The 25,057-nt window shown below is 38.6% G+C and overlaps 1 protein-coding gene across 4 annotated transcripts in view; it reads left to right on the forward strand.

Annotated features, from left to right (window-relative positions):
- Positions 1-25,057, forward strand: part of Sugct (succinyl-CoA:glutarate-CoA transferase) — a 737,591-nt gene that overhangs the window by 634,570 nt on the left and 77,964 nt on the right. The window contains exon 14 of one of the 4 annotated variants that reach the window (XM_037205924.1): positions 11,235-11,345. The exons of the other annotated variants lie outside the window; for them this stretch is intronic. Within the exon in view, the coding sequence (XP_037061819.1) occupies positions 11,235-11,329 (95 nt within the window). The 3' untranslated portion in view covers positions 11,330-11,345. Of the gene's footprint in view, positions 1-11,234; positions 11,346-25,057 lie in introns of those variants that run through there. 4 annotated transcript variants of the gene reach the window in all.

The following is a 25,057-nucleotide window of genomic DNA, read 5'->3' on the forward strand; positions in this document are numbered from 1 at the left end:
AAAATGATTAAACACTTTTAATCCTAGCACTCCAGAGGTAGAAATCCCTCTGGATCTCTGTGAGTTCAAGGCCACATTGGAAATGGCCAGGCATGGTGACACATGCCTTTAATCCCAGGGAGTGGTGGTAGAAAGCAGAAAGATATATAAGGCGTGGAGACCAGAAATTAGAAGCATTTGGCTGGTTAAGCATTTGGCTGGTTAAGCTTTCAGGCTTCTAGCAGCAGTTCAGCTGAGATTTATTCTGGATGAGGACTCAGAGGCTTCCAGTCTGAGGGAACAGGACCAGCTGAGGATCCAGCGAGGTGAGGTAATTGTGGCTTATTCTGTCTCTCTGACCATCCAGCATTTCACCCCAATAACTGGCCCCAGGTTTGATTTTATTAATTAGACTCTTTAAGATTCATGCTACATCTTGGCATCTAGGTTAGTTCCCCAGCGGGCAAGCTGTTCGATTCCATCACTGTGTTTATTTCTTGGATGGGGAGAGTGCCGTTTTAGTGGCCATTAAATGAAGAGTGGCTGTACTTACTGCAGCCTTACCAAGAAGGGACACTGGTGCACAAAGAGATGACTATTGGCCCGAATTCCAAAGCAAAATTGTTTCCTCTCGCATAAATCTTTAGCATGTTAAGAAATATGGAAGACTTAGCCAAAGAAAATGTTATTGGGAAAAGACTGCTTTTCACTTGAAAGTATTGTATAAGCTGGATGGGGGGTAAACATCTGTTATCCCACCTATCAGCAGGGTGAGGTAGGATTGTGAGTTTAAGGTCAGCCTGGGCTACATAGCAAGTTTTAGACCATTTAGAAAAAGCTAAACTCTATTTCAAAAACTAGAAATGAATAGAGATTAAAATAAAAGATCATAGTTGAATTTTGAATATACAGAGAGCATCATGTTTATATTGAAAAGATGTTGGTAGAGGTATAAGTAGGAGTAAAGGGTTAAATTAAAACCTTAAGAACAAAACCAATGAGTCATATGCAATATCCCACTTACCACATCACCCCAAGCCTTAAGGAGGTTTTGGCATTGAGCTGGGTCTGTGGGCCTCCTTGCTTGTCTCCTTAGCTTGAGCTATTGCTGTCTTCTGTGTGTTTGTTACATATCTGCCTTAATGAAATCATGTCTACACATTGTCATGACTTTATCTGGCTATGGAATTAGCAGTCAGTGTGTTTCTGGGCTCAGGTTTTGAGTATGATTAAGACATCACATGGAGGGGGAGGACAGAGAGGCCTAAGAAAGCTCCCCCAGTTTTTCCTTCACCTGGACGTTACATAAGTGACAGAGGGCTGTGTTACTTGCATAGTGGGAAGCCTACTTACTTTACCCTTTTTAAAAGTTATCCTAAGATAAACCCCGAAGTATTTCTTAAAAGCTGTGATCTTTATGGACAGGTAAGCAAAATCCTAATTTTAAGTAAACTAACAATTAAGAAATAATGTCAGTTAATACAAACAGTTTAGAAATGTGAGGAAATACTCCCTCATGCTGCATCTATAGACAATCAGAGAAGGGTCACCTCAGAGAAACTTCACAAGGCTGAATATGTATTCCCTTGATTGCTGGAGCTTTCAGTTATTGTGTGGCATTTCACCTTCTGTTGCTTTGATATCATCAGTGTGTTTTGTTCTTTCAATATAAAAAAGAAATACAGTTCACTATATTTCATCAAACTTCATTAAAAAAAGTCTTTCTTATCTTTTTAATTTAGCCTACCTGTAATGCATTTTTATATATTATGGTGTTTGAATGAGATGTGTGCCCCATATGGTCAGGTCTTTGAACACACAGGGCCCCAGTTGGTGGCACTGTCTCTTGAAGTTGTGGATCCTGAAAGAGGTGGAGCATTGCTGTAGGAAGGGAGACAGTGGGGGAGGGGCTCTGAGAGCTTTTAACTTTGCCTCACTTCCGGTTCACTTGGTCTGCTTCATTCCTTTTTAAATTAGCATTTTTTTTTAAATTTAACATCCTGACTGTAGTCTCCCCTCCCTCTTTTGCTTCTATTCCCTCCCCCACCTCTTCTCCATCCTCCCTCTCAATTTACTCCTTGTCCTTATTCACTTAGAAAGGGGCAGGCCTTCCAGGGGCCTCAGCAAAGCATGGCATATCAAGCTACTGTAAGATCAAATGCCTCCTCCTATATTCAGGCTGGGCAAGGTAATCCAGCATGGGTGTTAATGGCATCACTGCTGTGGAGTATTCAGATCTGGAGATGTACACGTGAACAAGATGTACATGTGAACATTTTCTAGGTACTCTTCTTTGTATGGTGTCTGTTTCAGCACTTTTTTCTACACTCTGTTTTATTTTCATGTCCATTTTGTAGATGGAGAAAGTAAGACTTACTGAGTTGCTGCAGTGAGCAGATGCCAATGAAGTAATCCCACCACATCCCATCTCTGAAACCTACCTGGATAGAGTTGAGCCTACTATCCAGTTTTGGGCTTTTGGAGTTTAGCCTCCATTTAAAGGTAGCTAAATGTATATTAAACATTTATTTTATTTTATTTAGAATCAGCTTAGAAAATTATTTAAATACTGTTTAGATGTCAAGAATTGAAGCTTATACTGAGCACACCTCCTTTGAGGATTGTTTGTGTATTACAAAGTCTATAATTGTCTTGCCTTTTTCTTTTCTTTCTTTCTTTTTTTTTCCCTCTTTTAAGGCACCAGAAAATGTACTGTTAGGCGACTTTGATATTCTCAAGAGCACGGAAGTGTAAATGCACCAAAACATGTGGATTACATTCTCTCCAGTTGCCTCGTTTTCACACATTAACAGAAATGCAGTCTGTAAGGGAGGAAAACAAAAAAATGTTTGTGATCTATATGTGGATTCCAGTCATCAAAAGACCTACCATGTTAACACTACTACCCACACTTACCCCATAATTTTTGTCTTTTCAGTGACCTCTTCTAGTCCTGGGGCTGTGTGGGCAAAGTTCCAGCTCCTCACATGGGGCTGGTTTCCTTTCACAATCAGGCCTTGATTTCCTTTGCACAATGGTAATTGCAGTGTAAACAATGCTTTATCCGTATAAGAAAGCTAAAGATGATTATTTCCCCCTCCAAGCCTTTGTTTGATAGCATAACCAGAAATAGGATAAAGAAATGATAAATCAGTGACAATTACTGAATGAGAAAGTGGAATGATGCCTGTCAGAGAGTGTGGAGGAGTGGGAGGAGTCAGTGGTTAGTGAGTGGAGACTGAGTTTGGGAGGATGAAAGGTAACCAGAGATGGATACAGTGACTGTTGTACAACAACATGAGTGCACTCAGTGCCACAGGACCGTGCACCTGAGGTACTCATTAAATGTTGTGTCATATACATAAATTTTTCTAAAGTATGATTGAAATTAAAAATTCAAATATTTCAGAAAGTTACTGGCTTGCTTCTACTTTTATATATGCATGTGTAATACACATATGGTGTATATTTAAGACAGTGTAGACTGTATGTTTTATACATGTATAGTATGCAGTTAAGACAGGGTAGACTGTGTGTGTTATACATGTATGATAGGCAGTTAAGACAGGGTAGACTGCATATGCTATACATGTTTGGTTTAAAATTAAGGCAAAGCAAACTAGAGAGTATAAGAGCTCAGAAAGACTTGAAATCAAAATTTAGCTTTATAATATACAGTTGAAAATATTAGTCTACTTTATCTCAGTGACATCCTCCTTATTTGTAACAAGAAGGTCAAATACCTTGTTAACACTCATAATAGTTAAGTAAAAATATATGCCAAGGACTCAGAACATAGAAGGAGTAAACAGAAGCACATTATTGAATATTCATAACTCTCGTTATCTACTGTAGCAAAGAGTCTTAAAAGTGAAGCTAGCTACATTTTTTTTTTTTAGTCATTAAACATTAAAATAAGAACTATGGTAAAGCACATAATTTCTTTGTTTAACAAATGCTTACCTAGAATTTTCGAGGTGCCAAGTGCTAGCTGACAAGCAGTCCAGTACAAAGGGGAATGTGACAGTAATGAGTCAGATGACCTGCCATGTGGCCAAGGAGAGCCCAAGATTCACCACAGGTAGCTAAGACCAAACTGGACCTTTATCCACTTTCCAACTAGAAGGTCTTGAGTAGATATTTTGTGAATAAAGTTAGTGGAGACTGTGTGTCATGAAGCCCTACACAAAGTTATTCTGAACAGATAATGCAGATAAAATGATCCTTCAAAGATCACACCACAGAGCAGAAGAACACCTGGAGAGGACATTAGAGGAGGACCATGACACAGCCCAGCATTTCCAAAATGTTCCCTGAAGGAGCCCAGAGTTCCTTCCAACAGTCAGCAATATTTGCCTCACCAACAGGTAACCATACTGTCAAACATCTCTGGGAGACCTGTGTTAAACAAAGGTCGGTGGATTTTCTTGTCCTTGTTCTTCTCTCAGAACCACCATCCTTTGACATGCTGGAAATTTCTAGACAGGGTAATGAGTGTCATTTACTTAACTTTAGTTGACAATGGAGACCTTTGAGCTCTTCTGAAGAGCCTGAGAAAAAGTGATTTGTAGGTCATGCCACTGGGAACATGAGTCCTTTGGAGCCACATGAGACAAAATGTAATGGAATTTATTAGAGCAATTGGCTAGTGTGTACTAACAAAAAGAGGAAAAAGCACATCAAACTGGTTGCTTAAGTTTTCTTTTACTTTGTAGCTCAAGGGACCAAGGATTCTGAGGACTGTTCAAAGGGGATGTTTTCTTCCATGAGGCTGTCATACAGACTGGTCAATGAGTAGCTCATCTAGGGTGTCTATGTATCTTAGAGAGCATGGTGATAAGGGATGGGCTCAGCTCCCACCATTGAGTGCCACATTTAACAAGGAAAGGCTTTAAAAGTGAAGTAGGGCAGTGCTGGAGTGCAGAGCAGAAACAGCTCACACGGTGATGCTCTTGCACTAGAAGCAAAAACTCTCCTAGAATCTAAAGAAATTGCTTGAAGAGAAAACATGTCCTTTTTATTGAGCCTCAGTAATGCCACACTAAGAGAATTGTGCACAGTTTTTCATGCTCCAGTTCTGAAAATGGAGTTGATTAAGTGGAAAGCAACTTTTAAAATGTGACAAAGATGATGAGGTGATTATAGGGTAGGATTTAAGTGGCAATATGTGGAGAAATTAAGATGCATGACTGAGTAGCAGTGACAGTGTGGTATATGATGGCTGCCTATAAATCCCCAGTTAATTCCCTAATGTGGCAAATGAGAAGAAACAGACTTTAACCTCCAAGAAGGAAACCTGAAGTATATTAGGCAAATGACATTTAATAGTAAGGGTGATTTGACTGTCATTGTGTGGGAAAACCAGGTGTGTTATTTGAATAGAACTCAGGATTATACTTTTCCTATATTCTGATGTCAACAAAGTATTTTTCCTATAAAAGGATGCACAATTTTTAAGGTTGGTTTGAAGCAAAACTTAAAGACTAGAGAAAAGTGTTTAATATGCTGCAAAATATTGTGAACTGGTCACAGTGCAGAGTCTTGCTTCAGGAACCAAGGCATGTTTTCCCTTAAACTAAACTACAGCATAATCTTTAGTGATAATCTGGGGAATATACATACATACTTTGTTGTGATGTAGAATTATGAATGTGAAGATATGTCTTGTAAAACAAATCATAATACAGGTACCGTAAAGGATGCTTAATAAAACTAGCTAATGATTAGTGAGCATGGCCACGCTGTAGATTCCTTACAAACATGCCTTACATCAAGCTGTCAAAAGATGACACTCTAAGAGAGGCACTCACAGTCTCAATTTATAAATGAGTAAACTAAACTGCAAAGAAACTCAATAACATGGCTAAGGTCAGTCATATAGCTAGACTCTGCAGCCAATTCTGAGTTCATAAAGGGATCCATGCCCACTGACTGTAATGCCCTGCTGCCTCCTGAAGGCATTTTGCATATTCATTTATGTAGGCTTAAAGCCAAAGACTTAGTATATATAGAACACTCCTGAGAGTGCAGTGGTTACTTTGGTTTGAGCATGGGTGATCACTAAGTGGGTTACTCATAGTTGCTTCAGATAATACAAGGACCTGGCTTGCTTGTATTATCTGGCAGCTTGTAGCAAGTTGCACATGAGTGAGCTGGGCAGGGCTGTGGCCCATTGACTTTGAGCCCCTGAGCATTCAGAGCTGATATCTGGAAGAGCACGGACAGATCTCAAAAATAGAATTCAGATTTGATTATAATTTCTCTTTGTGGTCTTTGAAGATTGTGTTAGTTCTTCTCTTGCCTTGTGGACTTCAGATCTATTTTCACATAAGCAGAAATGATCCATTCTTTATGATCACTGCATTGTTGGTGGCATTGTGGAATGTCCCAGGAAGAGAGGGAGTGGGGCCAGTCTTAAAGGAGAAATTCCACATGGGCCTGCATATTTATACATACATGCCAAAGCCACTAGCTGTCCCAATAGTAAGCATCTCCCCAATTATGTAGCAGTTAAGATAACAAGGGGTTATGGTTCTAGAAGTTCTTGTGAGAAGAAAAAAATCAGTCCCCGCTGCCCAAAGTGTCACCATTTTCAAAAGTTGTACAGGACATGTAAAAGATCTACATTTTAGTGCATTTTTTGTTTCAATAAGAAAGTCCCAATTCTAAGCATGGAAATGACCACTCACATTCCTGCCTCCCTCAGCATAACACTGAGGAGTATTTGCCTTGAAAAAGAAAATACTATTTTAAAATTTAATTCCATTACCTATTTACATGACATTTGAGGCAAACTGCCCATCATTGTCACCATTTTTAGCCTTAGCCTTCACAATTGACTGCTTAAGTCTCTTACATTTATGAACACATTTAAAATTGGACCCATTCATTTCTATAATGGACCCTTAGCAAACATGATATATTTTTAGTTTGGCTAACTCTTTTATGCTCTCATCTTTCCTTAAACTATATAAATAGCATATTAGTAGTGATGGAAAAGCTAGATCTAATAGAAAAGTTGAAAATACTAAGTTAAATAATCCTTCTAGACTAAATCAAGAGAGCAGGGTATGGTTTTTAAAATAAAGTTAATTGGAGGTGTTTCAATGTATGGGACAAGCTAGGAGGCATCTTTGCTGACTCGCAATAAGATTAATTGTAATCTAATTTCATTCTGTCGCCAATGGATACAGCATCCGATGTGGTTCTACATGTCAGACTGAGGCTGGGGCTCACATCAGCCTCACAAGCTTATTTGGTTTATCATCCCAGTGTTGGAGGTTCTTCCTCCTTCCAGTACCTCCAGTTATACTCACTGTGGTGTGGTGATGATCTCCCATCTTTGTCAGAGCACAGCAATAATCCTTGATTTGTCAGAAAGCATGAATGGCAGTTTATTCCATACTTCATGTTTTATAGCTAACATGACTCAGTATCAGCTTTCATTAACTAACTTCCTTCCATTTGTAGTGAATTACAGATGGACAATGTTTTTTTTTTCTGATCTATTTTTTCCCAAAAATCTTTAGTTATGAAATTTTGTAGTAAATTGAATTCAGAGAATGGTTCTTATATATTTGTTGTTAAGTCAGATTAGAAATATAGAATCTACATGCCAGTGGATGCCATTCCAGCTGAAATTCCAAGATACTCTCCATGTAACTGGGTTATTTTAATTAAAAAACAAAACAGACAAGACATATTCTTGGAGATGCCTCTTGGGTTTTGTGCTCTAAGTTGCCCTGCCTTGAGTCTTAGTTTGATACAAGTACTTCCATTTAAAGCTTTAAAAGTGAACCCAAAACTGTGTGCTTCTCCTAAAATAAGCAAACTAAGCCAGCTTTTATGCTTCAAAGTCTTCTCCTCACTTTAAGAATTTGAGTAATTATTAAGCCTTACAGGAAACTAACTACTCATAGGGGATAATAATGCAGGCCTGTAATCCCAGCAGTAGGGGGGGGGGAAGGGGGGCGGGTACTGTGGCCTTTGAAAACAAAATCAAACAAAAGAAAAACTTTAGAAACAGAGGTTTCCAAGCCAATGTAGAGAGCAAATTTTGTGTTTCTTTACCCTTTGTTTTCTTTGTGGTTATTTAAACTGTGTAGGAGAATAGAAGATCATGTATTTAAAAAAAAAAAAAGATGCAAGCTGGGCGGTGGTGGCACATGCCTTTAATCCCAGCACACGGGAGGCAGGCGGATCTCTGTGAGTTCGAGGCCAGCCTGGGCTACCAAGTGAGTTCCAGGAACTGTCTGTCTGTCTATGCACAAGTCTTAATAGTTACCCTTTAGCCATCAAAGAATCTGTCAACTTCAGCAAGAAACTCTAACAATAATATATATTTTCCTGCTTATCTCCCTTCCTGACTTTCCAAACCAAATTCGGAGGGAAGAGAGTAATGTTTTTCCTGCAGTTTAGCTTCCATATTCTCCTGGCTACCACAGGGAATTCAGCCGGTAGTCAAGCCTTACAACTTTGTTCTAAGTTCCCGTGGTATACAATCTAAGTTTATCTATTGTGGAGGACCACATGTTTCTGGTGCTCTTCTTTTCCTTACTTCTCTTCCTTCTCCTTCTTCTCTCTCACTCCTCCTTTTGATCTTTTGTGTTCCTTCAATGAAGATTTACAAGTTTGAGTTAATAAGCACTTCAATGAATGACTGAGGCCATCGCCAAACCATCATGGTAGGTGATGACTAGATCACGACAGCTTAACCAAATGCTAATCTTTTTGACATATTTTTAGTCTAAGGAATTTTTTACAAATTTACTTTAAAAAATATTTTCTCTGCTTATTAACTGATAAAAATTTAATAAAATTATTTTCTTCCATTTCTGAACTCATTAACATTTTTTCACACTTGTATGTGATGTCCTTATGGACCAGAGGCATAAGGATCATTTTTTCTGCATATGTAGCTTTTTAATCGGTATCTTTCACACTTCTTTCAGTGCATTGTATCTTTTAATGCCTCTTTCTAATTTATGATAGGTTTCTCTCAATGTCCTATTAGCTCAAACAGTACTGGGATAGTGATAAGAACTGTTAATAGCTGGGCGGTGGTGGCGCACACGTTTAATCCCAGCACTTAGGAGGCAGAGGTAGGCAGATCTCTGTGAGTTCCAGGCCAGCCTGGGCTACAGAGTGAGTTCCAGGAAAGGCACAAAGCTACGCAGAGAAACCCTGTCTTCAAAAACCAAAAAAAGAAAAAAAAAAAAAAAGAAATAAAAAAGAGCTGTTAATAAAGCATAGGGCAATTGCTTTAGATGGTTAGCAGCTCTCTGATAGGGAAAACTCATGGTATTTTATGACATCACTTTGCCTGTAGAGATACTTTTGTCTGTGTTCCAAGAGTTTGTAAATAGTTGACCTCTAAATAAATGAAGTGTTTTTAAAATTTCATTTGAAAATTTGTGTGGAAAGTTAAGGTGTGCACCCCTGTGGAGAAAGTTAAGGTCAAGTAATTCATTCCTGAATGTGAACAGTCATAAGGACTCACACAGGGGGCTCAGAACAAGTATTAACCAATCAAATTGCTCCCAGAGGGGTCCTCACTTCCTAGGTCAATTCTTAACACTCCCCATAGATGGCTCATACCTCCAAATGCTTGTTTGGTGAATGGACAGAGAAACAGGAAATTAGTGAAAATGGATGGTATAAATCTGTTTTATACAGAAATGTCTTAAACAACCGGCGGGAGGGCAAAAGGCACTACATCAGATTTTAGACTTGACAATCCTGCTCAATTCTCTGGAAACCCAAATCTTTCCATTGCTACATTTACTTCTTTCCCTAGCTTAAGATTCACCAAAGTTATGTAAGCTTGTGGTTATGTCAGAGTTTTAAAAGCCAGTCTTTTATTTTCCATTTTTTAAAGAGTTAAATGGCTATCTCTCTAAGATCAAATCAATCAAAAGGACAATAAACAATTCTAGAAAGTAGCAATATCTACTGGTACTCCAAAATTTATTGCCTGAAGAATGCCTTTGGAAATGGCAGGAAACACAGAAACTAGCATAATGCTCTAATTTACGTAGAAGAGGGCAGTCAGTAGAACAATGTATTCTTGTCTGCTGTTTTACCTTTACAGTTATTGATCAGCCCTATAAAGTTCCCAGATGCTTGTGTACAAGTAAACTAATTTATTTTCTCAGTCTTCATTGGGTGCTGGGACAATCATTGCTTGTGTAGAGTTCCTCTGTATTTTGAACTTTAGGTGCTTAATCGGAACCTGCAGGCCAAAGGCATTGTATCTTATTGAGATGTAATTACATTTTCTTGCAGTTATTTCTGGTGCTGATGACATTTATGTACAAATTACTAGGCTTTGAAAGGAGTTAGGAGATTTTATAATATATAGGCTTTCCCCACATTCTCACATTTTTAATTTATCCAAAATACCACAACTGTGCAATACAATGACTGAGACTTTTTTTCTAAAAGGAAAAATAAAGAAGAAAAAAAAATGCTGAACATAGAGAGATTTGCCCTGAATTAAGAATTGACAGTCTTAAGTTTTTGTTGCCATTGGATTGTTTCATAAGTAATGTTTAATATGAAATGAGCAATCAAATGATTCACAACTTCACAGTCTCTGGAAGAGCTATGATTGGAGGCATGTTCCATCAATATGTGGCTTATAGTAACATCTGATACTTTTGGACACTGCTTATCCACTCTGGTACTTCAAGGGCATTTTGCAGGGGTATTAAACAATATCCATAAAAGACCTATCTGAACATCCTGAAATGAAAACTTTTGATAGTACCAGCAATGTGGTTGCTCTCAGAAGAGGCTGCCCTAAGAGTCAGCATGTGCCAGTAAGCTGTGCTCAAAATGAGTAGTGTGACCTTGATCTAGCCTAATTACATAAATTATTTTAAAAAAGTGTCCTTTATTTTTCCTTGGTCACAGGCTTATACAGGATTTTTTGGTAGGAGGTGAACTCAGTTTGTTTTTTGACTGGGAAGACACATGTCTACAAGCATACTCAGTTGACAACACAAGGAGGTTTATCTGTAATCACCAGTTAACACATTCTGATGCCCTGGGTCACACTATATAAGGTGCTTAATTCGTCTACCTTGCTGGGTAAGTGTTTGTCCTGTAGAGTACAGATTTAAGAGTTTATGTTTTAAATTGATTAAGGGTATGGCTAAGGTCACACAGCTAGTATGCCAGAATAACTGTTGTAACTGATGAGAGTCTGAGTTTGAAATCATTTCACCTAACCATGCTGTGGCTTGTTTTTCTAGGAGAAAATATCTGTTCTGGATTAAGTGACCATACCTTATACCTTTTGGAAGGCAAGTCCAACACGTTATGCAATCTCTGGCTTAAGTATAATTGAATGGATTATCTCTGTGCTTTATTTCTTTCCATGGAAGTACAAATAAGTCAGCATAGGTGTGGTCTTCTAAATTCATTTAAAGAAGCTGTAACATAAAACCAAGTTAGCATGCATCAGAGGGAGGAGCTCCATGCACATCTGGAATATAGGTAAACCTTTCAAAGATGGTTCAGCTCCTGTAACTGTTACCTCATTTCCATACATATTTCCAAAGTTTGTCTCCCCCATTATCTATTTTATTGAAACATGGGCACATTGTCTTTCCTTGCCAGATAATCAATCTCTGAGCCTCTTACTGGAGGCTGTCCCTATCACAATCTTTGCTCACTTCTGGTAGGCATTTTCAATTTACAGGGAGGTGTCTGATACTTGTCCTGTTCTGCCACTGAAGTCCATAGGGGAGGTGTGTGTGTTGCAGGGCGGCGGCGGGGGTGGGGGGAGAGACAAGACAGCCCTCCAAAGCCTTTCAGTTTTTAGTGTTACTTTATTTTAATGGACACATAGTACAGTACATAGTTATGAAATACAGAGGTATGATACAATGTTTGAATGCTTGTGTTGCATAATGATCAAACCAGGGCAATTACTATATCCATCAACTCTTATTTGACAAGCTGGGTCTTTGAATCAGTGTATCCTTTATAACATGTCAAGATATGAAAAATTAAAGCAATGAGCATATTTGCTTAGCAGGGAAAAGTCTGCTTATTTACACTAAAATAAATTTGAAGCTTTTCCTTTAAGGAACTAAGCTCTATAGATTACATCACATATTAAATATATCTTACTGGCTGTTTCTCTGTGACCCAAATATGGTCCTTTCCCACATAAGAAAAACCTGGCCTCCTGGATTTGTTTTGTAAAATTCTTTCAAAGTTTTTTTTTTTTTTTTTCTGGTATGAATTACTCTGACCTTTTGGAACTTAGAGGTCACAATTTTCATTTCAGACTTATTTTCTCTACATTATTTTATTTTAAATGTAAATACCTCTATCTGAAAGGAATATGTGAAATTGATTCACTTTGTACTCAACTAACACATGCAATACTCTAAAACAAGCACTTGTATATAGATTTAAAGGTAGTAACTAAAGAATTCTGGCTTAGTTTCTTGCCCTAACTGTAGCAGACAGTGCTAATCAATCCAAGCTCATCAAGCCTGTATACTACTTGACTTTAGAGTGCTCTTGTTGGCATAAGGCTCTATCAATCATCTGGAAATGGTGGACAGGACCAAGTCAATTTGCAACCCATGGACAAATGGATCATGTAATAAACACAAAATATATTGATCCTTTTTCTCTTCAGATTCTTTTTCTTCATTTTGAAGTTTTAATGAAAAGATACTTTACAATGAAAGGCTCTGACATTCTCCCAAGCTCTATTAGAGAACAATATAATTTTATCTATAAAAATATTTTGTGAAGAAATGGAATTTTGAATTAAAACAAACAAATAAACACTACCAGCCTCAAGCATAAGAGATAATGTACTACTTGTAAACAGGTGCTCATTGTACTTCACATGGAGAAGTATGTCATCAGCTGGGTTCAGATTTGACTCTTTGGGGATGGCCCTTTACTCCTGTTTCCTTGTTAGCTTAAACTAGAAGGTACATGATGGGAGCATCGGGTATGTGTTAGAACATTCCTATTGTGTTCAAGCAAATTGGTGTTTCTGTTACGTTACTAGGATTGTGCTTTTTATCAGTTCAGTTTTGCTACCTTTACTCCAAGTGTGAGTGGCACTAACTTAACATGATTCTTTATCCTTGTAGTGATTCTTCATGTTATTTTTTAAGGAGGAATGACCAAATAGTAATGTGTCCAGAGCCTTACTAGCAGACAGTCTTTTCTTGGAGGCCTGACAATTGCTGGTGATTTTAAGAAAGCTGGGACTGCCTAGGACTGGAAAACACAAGGGTTGGACTATGCCAGAAGGTCTTTAATCATTTCCTTGGGGGCCTTTGTTCTTCTGGAGGCTCTCTTGGTTACAAGAAACAGACATGCACTTAAATTGCCTCACGTGAAGGAAGATTTATTCAAAGTTTTTGTGTGGGAGAAGCTGAATGACCAGCCTAAGAGCAGAGCTGAACTCCAGCATGGCCCTGGCATATCTGTTTCTGAATCTGGTGCTCCAGCCTTCCTTTTCTCTTCCTTTCCTAGCTGGCTTCTTCTGTGCATGTGGAGACATTGCCTCCTCATAAATCTAGCACACTCTTAGTCCATGATGGCCACCCAGCTCTGTTAACTACCACCTACCTGATGAAATGATCCCAGCTAAATAGTTCAGTGGCTGGGTTACTCCAGTCCTCAGTTCTGTGGAGAGGACCTGGGGATAACTTATTGCCCCAAGACTGACCATATCAGACATACACAAGTCCAGAGTTTATCTGTGCAGGAGTCAGGGCCCTGCCAGTTTAATCAGCTGTGGCCAGAAGTTGATGAATCCGACTTCACAAAGTTGTTTTCCATGGTCTCTGTAAACTGGTGCCTCCATTACCCATGGAGGTGTGAGACTATGGTCAGTTATCCTGGAATTAAAACCACAAGAATCTTGTTAATTTACTTGGGGTGTTGAAGCATTACAGTGGCTATTTCCAAAGCTGACCCCAGAAGGCTAATAACAACATTAATGTTTAGGAATTTTATTCATGACATTTAAGATTTACATCTGTCTTTTGGCAGTAATAGAATCATTTCAGCAGCGCTAAATTTTCATATAATTATTACTATTTGTTTTTTCATGATTGATCAGGAATGTTCTCTGTCACCCAAAAGTGACATGAAACTAAAATGAGAGGACCCTCCCCATTCTACTCTGCATTCTAAAAATGATCAGATAATATCACAGCAAATCACAGGTTCTGAGGCTGATAAGATGAACTTGACAGAGAACCTGTACCTTGTGTTTCTCCATCTTTCCAACTCATGAAATATATTGTTAACAGTAGTTTGGGATCGGACCTATACATGGATTAAGTTATAAATTTATATGGAAACATTTTTCTGAGATAGGGATTATAAAGCCTAGAATCCTTAGGGTATGGGAACACTTTGGAAATCCATTGCCATTTTTTGTCTGACTATGTGGCATATGTTATGTGTGAGGACCGGAGGTCAGGACCCTCTATCTTCCTCTGAAATGTGGACAGTTCCTTTTTTTCCCTTTTGAGACAGGGTTTCTCTGTGTACTTTTGGTGCCTGTCCTGGATCTTATTCTGTAGACCAGGTTGGCCTGGAACTCACAGAGATCTGCCTGGCTCTGCCTCCCAAGTGCTAGGATTAAAGGGCATGTGCCACCACTCTCCAGTGTGGACAGTTATTTTTTACTGGCTAACAAGCCTCTGGGATTCACTTGTTTCGGCATACACTGGTGCTAGTGTTCCAGACATGTGACACAAAGTCTGATACTTTACATATATGCTGAGGATCTGAAGTCAGGTAATCATGCTTGCAGAGCAAGCATTCTATCCATTGAGACATGTTACCAGGCTTCTATAAGGCTTTTAATAAGCACAAATTAAGACCATATCTAGTCTATTTATCTAGCCATTTCAGTTCCCATGCAGTCTTAGGACTGTTGGTATGGATACTGACCAAACACCCCAGCAGAGAGTGGGCAATACCACTGTGAGAGACTTTAAAGAAAAAAATCAGGCAGAATGACTGAAGGGCCTGAGATCCTGCACTGAGTGGAGCTTATTCTGTATCTGTTGATAAACTTGCCCTTGAGAAATTTACCCAGTTTCTTTCTAGGGTTCAGTTTCCTCATCTGGAAAATAGGAATCAATTTCTTTTCATAGCCTCTAAGGACCATTGGAAAATTTGCTTATTAATAATGTGAAGAATGCTTGGAACTTGTAAATATTTCTTAAGAAGAGCTGGTGTCTTTCCTCTTGCTATAAGATTGGAGGAAGTATGCAGCATCTCTTCTGCTCATCTGTAATTTAGTCAGCTTGTGTACATACTGCATTGCATTAAACGCTGAACTCTGATCCTCATGTTTAAACATATTAAATAGAAAATATGAGTAGTGTAAATTGTATGAAACACTTTCGTCTCCTGCTCAGAGGCTCAGCAATGCAGGGTCACCACCAACATTACACAGACTCTGCTAAAAGTAAGTGGAAGTCTTTCAGACAGTGATTGGCAAATGGTGCTCCAGCAGAAGCAGTAGAAGCCCATCATAGAGGATTTATTAGGGGGCCAAGGAAAGTTGAGGGTGGGCAAGGACTAAAAGGAGTTGTTTATTTTATTTGCACATTAACTTTTATAATGCTGTTCCTCTACAGAACACAAAAAGGCTTCACAGATAAGAGACTCCAAGTTTGAAACTTTTCATTCCCACAATAGCTTTGCCGATGTTTGCTGCCATAAAAGAGCATGTCTTTCTCTCCTATCAGACACAGTTCTGAGACAGGCCAGTTTTCCATTCACATTTTGGAGAGGGAGGACATCCATCTTTGACTTCCGGGATCTTGGTTTACATAGTGTTTTTCATTATAAAAATATGGGTTCCACCTGATGGGGATACTGAATTCACACAGTACTGCAGAGGAACTCTGTGGAGCTGCTCACAGGGATCACACCTCCCGGGTGTTCAGCTGTAGTGCTATTGGTTTTCTTTATCCCACATCTTTACATTGTGGATGACAAGTGACTTTCGGCATAAGCAAAAAGCCTCATGGGTGTGTTCATAGGTCTTACAAGCTGTGGACAGGATTGATATGGTATGTAGGTCCTACAAGATGTGGACAGGAATTGAGTGGTCACATAAATCCTATGTGGACAGAAGCTGGATGAATACATAGTTCCTAAAGGATGTGCACAGGAGCTAGATGAGTGTATAAGTTTCATGGGATATGGAAAGAAGCTGAGTGAGTGTGCTGGTCTGATGGGATATGAACAGGCCCTGGGTGAGTTTGTAGGTCCTCTAGGATTTGAAGCTCTAAAAACCTTCCTTTGTCATATCAAACTGTGTTCTGTTTGGGCTCAGTCTGTTTTGTTTGGTTTTTAATACTTGAAAAATTTTACCATGATTTCCCCAAGTCTTTAATAGTTCTTCTTAGGAGAAGTTGAAGAAAAAAACATAAAAGAAACTCCTTGGATAACAGTAGAAACCTACTGACAAGGTAAATTTGCAGATGACCATGTTTTGTTTGGTTTCAGTGTTCAAAAGCTGTAAGTAGACATAGAGAAGCTTAGCAGCTCTACTTATCAGCGACTCCTCTGTCCTCTGAGCAGGGAAGATTTATGGCATCCACAGGGGCTAGGGCCACATAACCCAGTGTGAGCTTACAAGGCGCTAGCTCCTCAATGCCAAGGGAATTTTGGAAATGATTCTCCTTTGCTGACAGTACCCTCATTACTGATTGTGTAGAGTCATTTATCAGGCATTTCTTAAAATAAACCGTTCATTTATACTAATAGGACTTGGCAGCAAGAAAAAATTGGCAGGACTTGGAGTTCCTAGTGTGCCCTCCCTTTTTAAAATTGTGTTGCCTTAAAAAAATTTAAAACACCAACATTGAGGAGTTTTAAACGTTTTGAGGAAACAATTTTCAGAGACCAGCGTGGAGTTCATTAAAGCAGAAAGAATAGCATTATAAATCTTCAAAATGGTAAAAAGGAAATATTTTCAATGATGCTCACCAAAGGACAAAGTAAGTACACTGTCACTGACTTTGTCATTTTGCATTCTTCAGGCATGGGGCTCCTCGTGTTGATAAGTTTGTTTCCTATTTTTGGCATCACATGAGCTTTTGAAGTAAGCTAGCTCACTTCTCCATGTGGTGTTTATTCGCCTTCTCCTTGAAGGCTGTATCAGCTAGCTGCTTCTCTTAGTTACGCACACGATGTGCTGTTTCTATATAGCCAAGATAATTCTCAAGGCTTTCTTAGTTCTGTTCTCTTAGCCTTGGGCTTCTGATACTAAATTTCCATCTCACATTCCCTTGGAATTAAAGGGACATGACTAGAATTGATAACTTTTTCTCCCAAATAAAATGATAACTGTGGACCTCACAATAAAACTTAAGTAGCAATTGAATCTTTTGGCTCAGGAAAAAGTTTGTCAGCTCTGGAAATAAAGGCCAGAGAACTAGACTCTTGACAAATGTTCAAGTGCATCTTTGCATGTGTGCGTGCAAATGCTTATTGATTCAGATGTGTATGCACATATACACCTTTGTAACACACCATATACAGATGTGCATTTGAGTAATAGAGGTGTATGGACCACAGTGTGTGTTGAGACCCAGACATCAGTGTGTTGCATGACTTCAGATCACATAGAAATGATGTACACCACTCTCTGAGGGTAAATGAAGTTCTTTACAATTGCAGAGGTCTGCTGATAGATGGCACTAAAGGGGTGTCATGTGCTAGGTGGAACACACAGTGAAGGAACGGCACTGCTTCCCTACCCTTGAATTATTGTCTGAACTACTTCTCAGACAATTTGCTTTGGTGCTGTTGGATAATAAATGGCAGTTATTCACTTTATGTCTCCTCTATAAGTAACTTGCTGCTTGTTATGTGTGGAAAACTCATCCATAGTGGTCAATTTTTCTGCTTCATATTTTGAGGTTAATGATTTCCCCCAAAATTTTAAGAGGAATAATTATATCAACATGTTAGTTAGTAGTACTACTATTGTATTAAGAATAATACTTATTTTGGGGTGATAGGAGTACAGGTAATTTTGGCCTTTAATTTCTTTAATATTTGAATAAAATTTATAACATTACCTTAATATTTTAAAAATGATTTTTAAATCCCCAGGAGGGAAAAGGTACATCCCTTATTTTTTGAAGTATTTGTAAATATTGTTTTTCCATTTTTGTTTCTTCATATATACAGGAAATAAGAAATTTATAGTCAGGTTGTATTCTCTATATCCTTTCTCTAATTCTGCATTCATATTTAATTGTTCATGAGGAACAGCATTCCAGTATCTTTAATTCTTTGTGAGTTGTCTTGTTACTGGTGAAGCTGGCATTTTTGCCACTTTCCTTTCTTTTTACTTGGAGGCTCTCTATTAAGATACATATTTGCAGAAAGCCAGTGATACTGTCTTTGTTCAGATTGTTTTCATTGTTCTGTGGTAAGGAAGTTTGCAGTAAATATATATTCTTCCTAAATCCCCTTCTCATTTTAACCTAGGGTTTCTACAAAACCTTTTACAGAACTTTCCCTGCACCTCCAAACTGAGGTCATTGCCCTTAAGTTCTAAATGAATGATGATCCCTAGAAAAATCTGAGGGCAGTGTGTATGTGAACTGGCAAGTGGGTTCATTGAATGTAAGATGGATAAGAGAGTCCAATCTAGAAAAGTAACGAAAACATGAACAAAAAGAACATTGTCCTCTTCGGCTTCCTGTTGGTATCATAAAACACTGACCAAAAGCAACTTGGAAAGACCTTATTTCAACTTGCATTTCTGTGTCATAATCCTTCATTGAGAACAGTCAGAGTAGGAACTCAGGGAGGAATTGAAGCAGAAACTATGGAGGAATGCTGCTTACTAAGTCACTCTGTGGCTTGCTCTCTGCTAGCTTTTTTATACAGCCCAAGCCCACCTGCATAGGACAGGTTCTGCCCACACTGGGTATCAGTCATCAATCAAGATTACCTCTCTCAGACATGACCTCAGGCCATTCTGATAGAGATAATTCTTCACTTGGAGTTCCCTTTTCCCCAAATAACTAGGTTGTATCAGTTAACAATAAAAACTAACCGGGGCAGAAATTCTTCTTGTCACAGACAAGAAAATAAAGTAGTTCATTGGATGTCATTTCTTTACTCTTTACGACTTACTCTCATGTAAGTGGCATGGTTGTGTTTAGCAAAAGTAATGAGGAAATGGAAGAACACATTATGACTCTGGTAGAGTCTTTTTATAACAATATTTTAGAATGTCCAACAAATAATGTGTTAGCCTTTCTACATCCGTGTTCCCTTTTCTTTCCTTTCAAACTCTTTCTGATAAGAGGATACTAAGTCAGTAGAAACAAATGTGAAGACAACTTATGGATAACTTCCTACTTGAGTCCTGTGGATTTGAGGAGGAAGTGAGACTCAGCTTAGTCTACAGAAAGAAAGTATATCTTAAACTTGAGTTTTTTTCCTGGCATCAATAATATAGAGGTGCAGTCAGAAACTGGGATGGACTCTGGATCTTTTGCTAAAAATGATGTGGGAGCTGCTTTCACTTTCTGAGCCTTGAAACTGGTAACTGGGATGAGTAAGAAGGCACCGGGCTACCTTGCTAGTGGAAGATAGTGACTTCTTTTCACAGAATCTCAAATGAAGTGACAGAACTTGCCAAGCCCTAGTCAAGCTATCTTTCAGAGTTCCAGAAGGCTTCTCTCAGTCAACTGGACTGTGTGTAGCATTCTCCATATTTCCCTTTAGTTCTGCTTTATGCTTAGCAAAGAGACTTCTCAACACTTAAGCCCATTTCTGCTAAACTGATTAAGAAAGCACATAATGGGGGCCAGGAAGATGGTTCAACAAGTAGTAGCACTTTCTGTGCAAGCCTGACCACCTTAGCTTGGGCTCATGGTGGAAGGAGAGAAGTGACTTCTGAAAGTTTTCCTCTTTTTCCTCTTCCTCCTCCTCCTCCTCTTCCCACCACCACCACCCACACATACACACACACATATATGCAGAGAGAGAGAGAGAGAGAGAGAGAGAGAGAGAGAGAGAGAGAGAGAGAGAAGAGAGAGAACAAAATAAAAGACTTTTTTATGCCTATGTTGAAGCACTAACAAGGGCAGGAGGAGCTCCCAGAAGAGGGCATAAGAATCAGACGAGGATGATAAAAGAGAGACACAGGGCCAGAAGATTTGTTCATACCCTCTTTCTGGCCATAGATTCTTGTTCTAGTGATGAGCTTTAAAAATTCTTAAGTATATCTTCTTAAAGAAAATAGCCTTCTTGGTGAATTACTAAGAAAATACACTAAGCTCAGTGTATGGCTGAGTGCAGTGTATTTAGGCTAGAATGTTACTTTTTTTATAAAGAGGTAATTATTTTTGTCATTTTCATTTGGCTTTTGTGGTACCGAGGAATGAACTCAAGATTTCACATACACAAGTCTAGCATTCTACAACTAACCTACACCTCCAGCTTCCATTTACCACTGAAATTAAGAGATGTTTTAGTTACTCAGCTTACTATGATTTACTTCCCTAGAAAGTTAAAATACCCTGATAAGGTTTCATGTTTTGAGTATGACCCACACCCTCAATAAACCCATAAAAAGCTATTCTTCACTCCACATCAACTGGATTCTGAGCTAATAAAAGGCAGCAATGGACAATCCATCATATTTGATCTTTTCGTGTTGAGCCTGGATGAATGATTCATTAAATGCTTATTTAATAAGTATGCACTGAATTCGGATGTAGGGAAAGCTTTTTGAAGTGTCTGAGTTTCTCTATCCTTGCCTTTGTGCCTTCTTCAAAGGCCTAGTTTGGCATGCTGGTTGTTTGGTTTCCATAGGACAGTTGGAACCAGGCTTTAGAGAAAACATACCTAGGTAGTTTGGAACAGGTGTCGGGGGAAGGGTGGTTTCAGAACTTTGTCAAAATTTAGTTCTGCTCCACTCAGCAGCATGCCTTTGTAGTCATGGAAGGCTTAAGTTCTTCTCATGGAGTTCCCTTTGGACAGGGCTAATTGCATTCTTTTCATTCTCATTTTTAGTGCTTCAAGTGGACCATTCAGAACTGCTGAGGTCACCCTCTTCTGGTAGTTATTTTGAACACTTTTACATCATTAAAATCCTACATGACTTGGGATTACATTCAGAGGATGAGAGTCACTTACTCCTGGAAGGGTCTCTTGTAGACTAATCCCCTATTAATACACTCAAAATTCTTCATCTCTTGAGCTAGTAAGTGCCCTTTCTTTGACCCCTGTATAGCTCATCTTTTCTGTAGGAAGAACTGGGGAGGAAAATATATTTAAAATAATTCTAATATTAAAACGACTTAAAGTGTCCTTGATATTAGCTTGCACTGCATCATTAAACATGACCAGTGTATTCACAAGTAATATACAAACTGGAATAGCTAGAAGAAACCAACACTGAATGAAGTACTAGCACCTAGCCTTTGAACTTGTACATTTTGTTACCTGGAACCAGTCATTTAATCAAACAGAGACTTTGTTTCCTAACTGTCATAGGAATAATGGTTTGTGTGTTGTAAAAAATGAACAATACTAATGTCTATGTTCATTACCAACAGAGATAATACTATGTGCAGTATCTGGGTAACAAAATATTCTTTTTTTTTTTGTTTGTTTGTGTTTTTTTCGAGACAGGGTTTCTCTGTGTAGCTTTGCACCTTTCCTGGAACTCGCTTGGTAGTCCAGGCTGGCCTCGAACTCACAATGATCCACCTGTCTCTGCGCCACCACCGTCCGGCTAATATTCTTGTAAAAATCAATTAGGAGACATTCCCATTCTGAGCGTGGTCAGCAGCCACATAGTTTTAGTAAATCAAACCTGTTATAATTTCTGCTAACACCAATTCTCCCTAGAGAAACGCTATCCATTTATCCCTAGGGAAGAACATACACTGCTGGGTAGGATTATCTTTCAAAACAAGGCTATGTCTAGATTGGCTTGGAATGGCTACCTACTTTTTTCACTAATTTATTTCAGGTGAAGCAACCATTACTGAATTAGCATAATCAAACAATTCTGATAGTTGGGCCGTCTTTCACAGCCTCAGTCAAATCTTAGTTCTAGCTGGAGAATATAAATTTCTTGTTGTAATTTCATTAGACTAAATAGTAATGATAATTTAAGGTCAATCCAGAAAAGGCCTTCCAAGTCTTGCTTGTGATGACTGGAAATATTCACATACCTATAAGCAATTTTCCCTTTATTTGTATCATACATTATTAGTATTTCCAAAATAATATAGTAATACAAAGAAAAATGGTTATAGGACTAAAAAAAAAACACATGGAACAATCTCTAAGTCAGTGGACTTTATGAGTGAAAAAATAATTCTGTTACAATTTAGCAAAATCACTAGGCATCTGTTTGCAATTTAGTTTTTAAAAATCTGAGTTTACAAAGTACCTTCAATTTTCTCATAGAAAGTCAATAAATGAAGTATTGATTAAGAGCTGAGGAAACTGGAACATGTTATCTCAAACAAGCATAATGACAATATGCAGAGACTACACTCCAAGGGAATGACTCAGTGAGTGACAGAATAAAGAGACCACTGTTAATGAAGGTGTGAATGGCTGCTTTCTGTGCAATATGTGTATGGAGTGTTCTTACTGGCATGTGTTCAACATCACGTTTGATTAACAAAGAGAAATGATTATCTAAGCTATTAGGTCGGCCTTATTGTAAGTTATTCAGCAATCATTTACCTGGCAATCATTCCTGACTTTAATTATAGTATGATAGGTAAAGATATTCATGGACTAGAAATTCAAACGATATGCATTAGCAGAAACAATCCTGAATTATTTTGCTAATTGTACTGCTGTTTACTATACAAATAAACGAAACAGTCTCAAGAAGCAATCCTGTGTGGAAATTGTATTTGTTAATTTTCTCATTATTGTGATCAAATACCTGACAAAAGAAGCTTAAGGAAGAGTTTATTTTGGCTCACAGATTGAGGATGCAGTCTGTGGCAGTGGAGAAGGGTGCTAGAGGAATGTTAGGGGCAAGTCACACTGCATCCTCAGTCAGGAAACAGAGAAAGATGGATGGTGGTGCTCACTTCACTTTCTCATTTTAATGCGATGTGCTGACCACATTCAGGGTGGATCTTCTTTCCTTAGTTAAACCTTTCTGGAAATGCCTTCCTGCACACTGACAGGTATTTGCTTGCTGGTTCAAGTCCACTTGAGGTGACAGTAACCAAGAAAAAAAGTCCTATAATAAATGAAACTCAAAATAGAGTGCATATGGCCAGCTGCACAAAACAGTACATGAATAGGTTTAAACTGCTAATGATGAGTCTTCATCAAAAATACAGGCTGTTGATAATAGCTTTGGAGTAGTCTCTGATGATGCCTCTTGAAATGGGAGTTAGCCCTTTATGTTTTGGATCATTATGAATGTCAATGGGATCCCAAGGAAGATACTGGGAATGCAGAACAGCAATCATTTACTATCATGAAGTCAATATAAATTAGAATTTCTATGTCCAGAATGAATGTACCAGTGCATATAAGGTGAATACCAGCCCTGGTGGGTAGCAAAGGGCAGGTTAATAAGCATTTGATTCGTTTCCTGTTAAATTATGCAAATGTGATCTATTTGAAATCCAGAATAATCATGTTCAGAATTGATTTGTAAGCTCAGCACAGGTACAAAGAAGAGAACGCCTAGTATCACATAACATCAAAGTCAGATGGCTGGAAAGACTTCCAATTCTGGTTATAGGAGAGCAGCTTGGGAGCACTCAACCTCCCACAAAGAACAACAAGGAAAAGGCATAGAATTTTTTTTTTTTGAAGTTTCAAACTAATAAAGCGGTAGCAATAAATCTGAGCTGTAAAGCCAGTGGCATTATCCCCCGAAGAGGACAACAACACAAAATAGGCCCTATGTGCTCCATCCTATGTTTAACCAAACTTGACCATTACCCTTGGTCCCTCCTGGAAAATAGTGGCTTATTAGTACAGCAGCTTTTTTTTTTTTTATACCGATTTTGAGTTGAAAGACTCTAAAAATAGCCAGATTATAGGGGTCAAGAGCTCATGGAAAAGTGAGTATTAGAAGTTAACATAAGAAAACAGAAGATGGAGAGAAATTAGGTCAGATCGTCAGATCCAAGAGGCAGTGTGGCAGTGTGTCCTCTAATGTTTCTTTTTGTCTCATTTATCCAAAGACAAAGATTAGCTTGGGGAAGGTAGAAAAAAAAAATCCTGCTATGTTGCTGAAGGTGTTTATAAGCTTTATCAGTTCCTGGGTGGAATCTTTGGGGTCACTCAAGTATACTATCATGTCATCTGCAAATAGGGAAAGCTTGACTTCTTCCTTTCCAATTTGTATCCCCTTAATCTCCTTATGTTGTCTTATTGCTCTGGCTAGAACGTCAAGTACTATATTGAATAAGTATGGGGAGAGTGGACAGCCTTGCCTCATTCCTGATTTAGTGGAATTGCTTTGAGTTTCTCTCCATTTAATTTGATGTTAGTTGTTGGCTTGCTGTAAATTGCCTTTATTATGTTTAGGTATGTCCCCTGTATTCCTGATTGCTCCAAGACTTTTATCATGAAGGGGTGTTGGATTTTGTCAAATGCCTTTTCTGCATCTAGTGAGATGATCATGTGGTTTTTTTTCCTTGAGTTTGTTTATATGGTGTATTACATTGATGGACTTTTGTATGTTGAACCACCCTTGCATTCCTGGGATGAAGCCTACTTGATCATGGTGGATAATTGTTCTGATGTGTTCTTGGAGTCTGAGGAATCTGGATGCAAAGATCCACGGGTAGGCCCTGGGTGTAGCTCCGGGAGTCTAATTAGCGAGAAAGAGGAGGGTTTATATGAGCGAGAATTGTTGAAACCAAGGTTGGATAAAGCACAGGGACAAATAGCCAAACGAATGGAAATGCATGAACTGTGAACCAAAGGCTGAGGGCCCCCCAACTGGATCAGGCCCTCTGAATAGGTGAGACAGTTGATTGGCTTGATCTGTTTGGGAGGCATCTAGGCAGTGGTACCAGGTCCTGGGCTC

Source organism: Peromyscus leucopus, chromosome 5, assembly GCF_004664715.2.
Source record: "Peromyscus leucopus breed LL Stock chromosome 5, UCI_PerLeu_2.1, whole genome shotgun sequence".
Lineage (NCBI taxonomy): Eukaryota > Metazoa > Chordata > Mammalia > Rodentia > Cricetidae > Peromyscus > Peromyscus leucopus.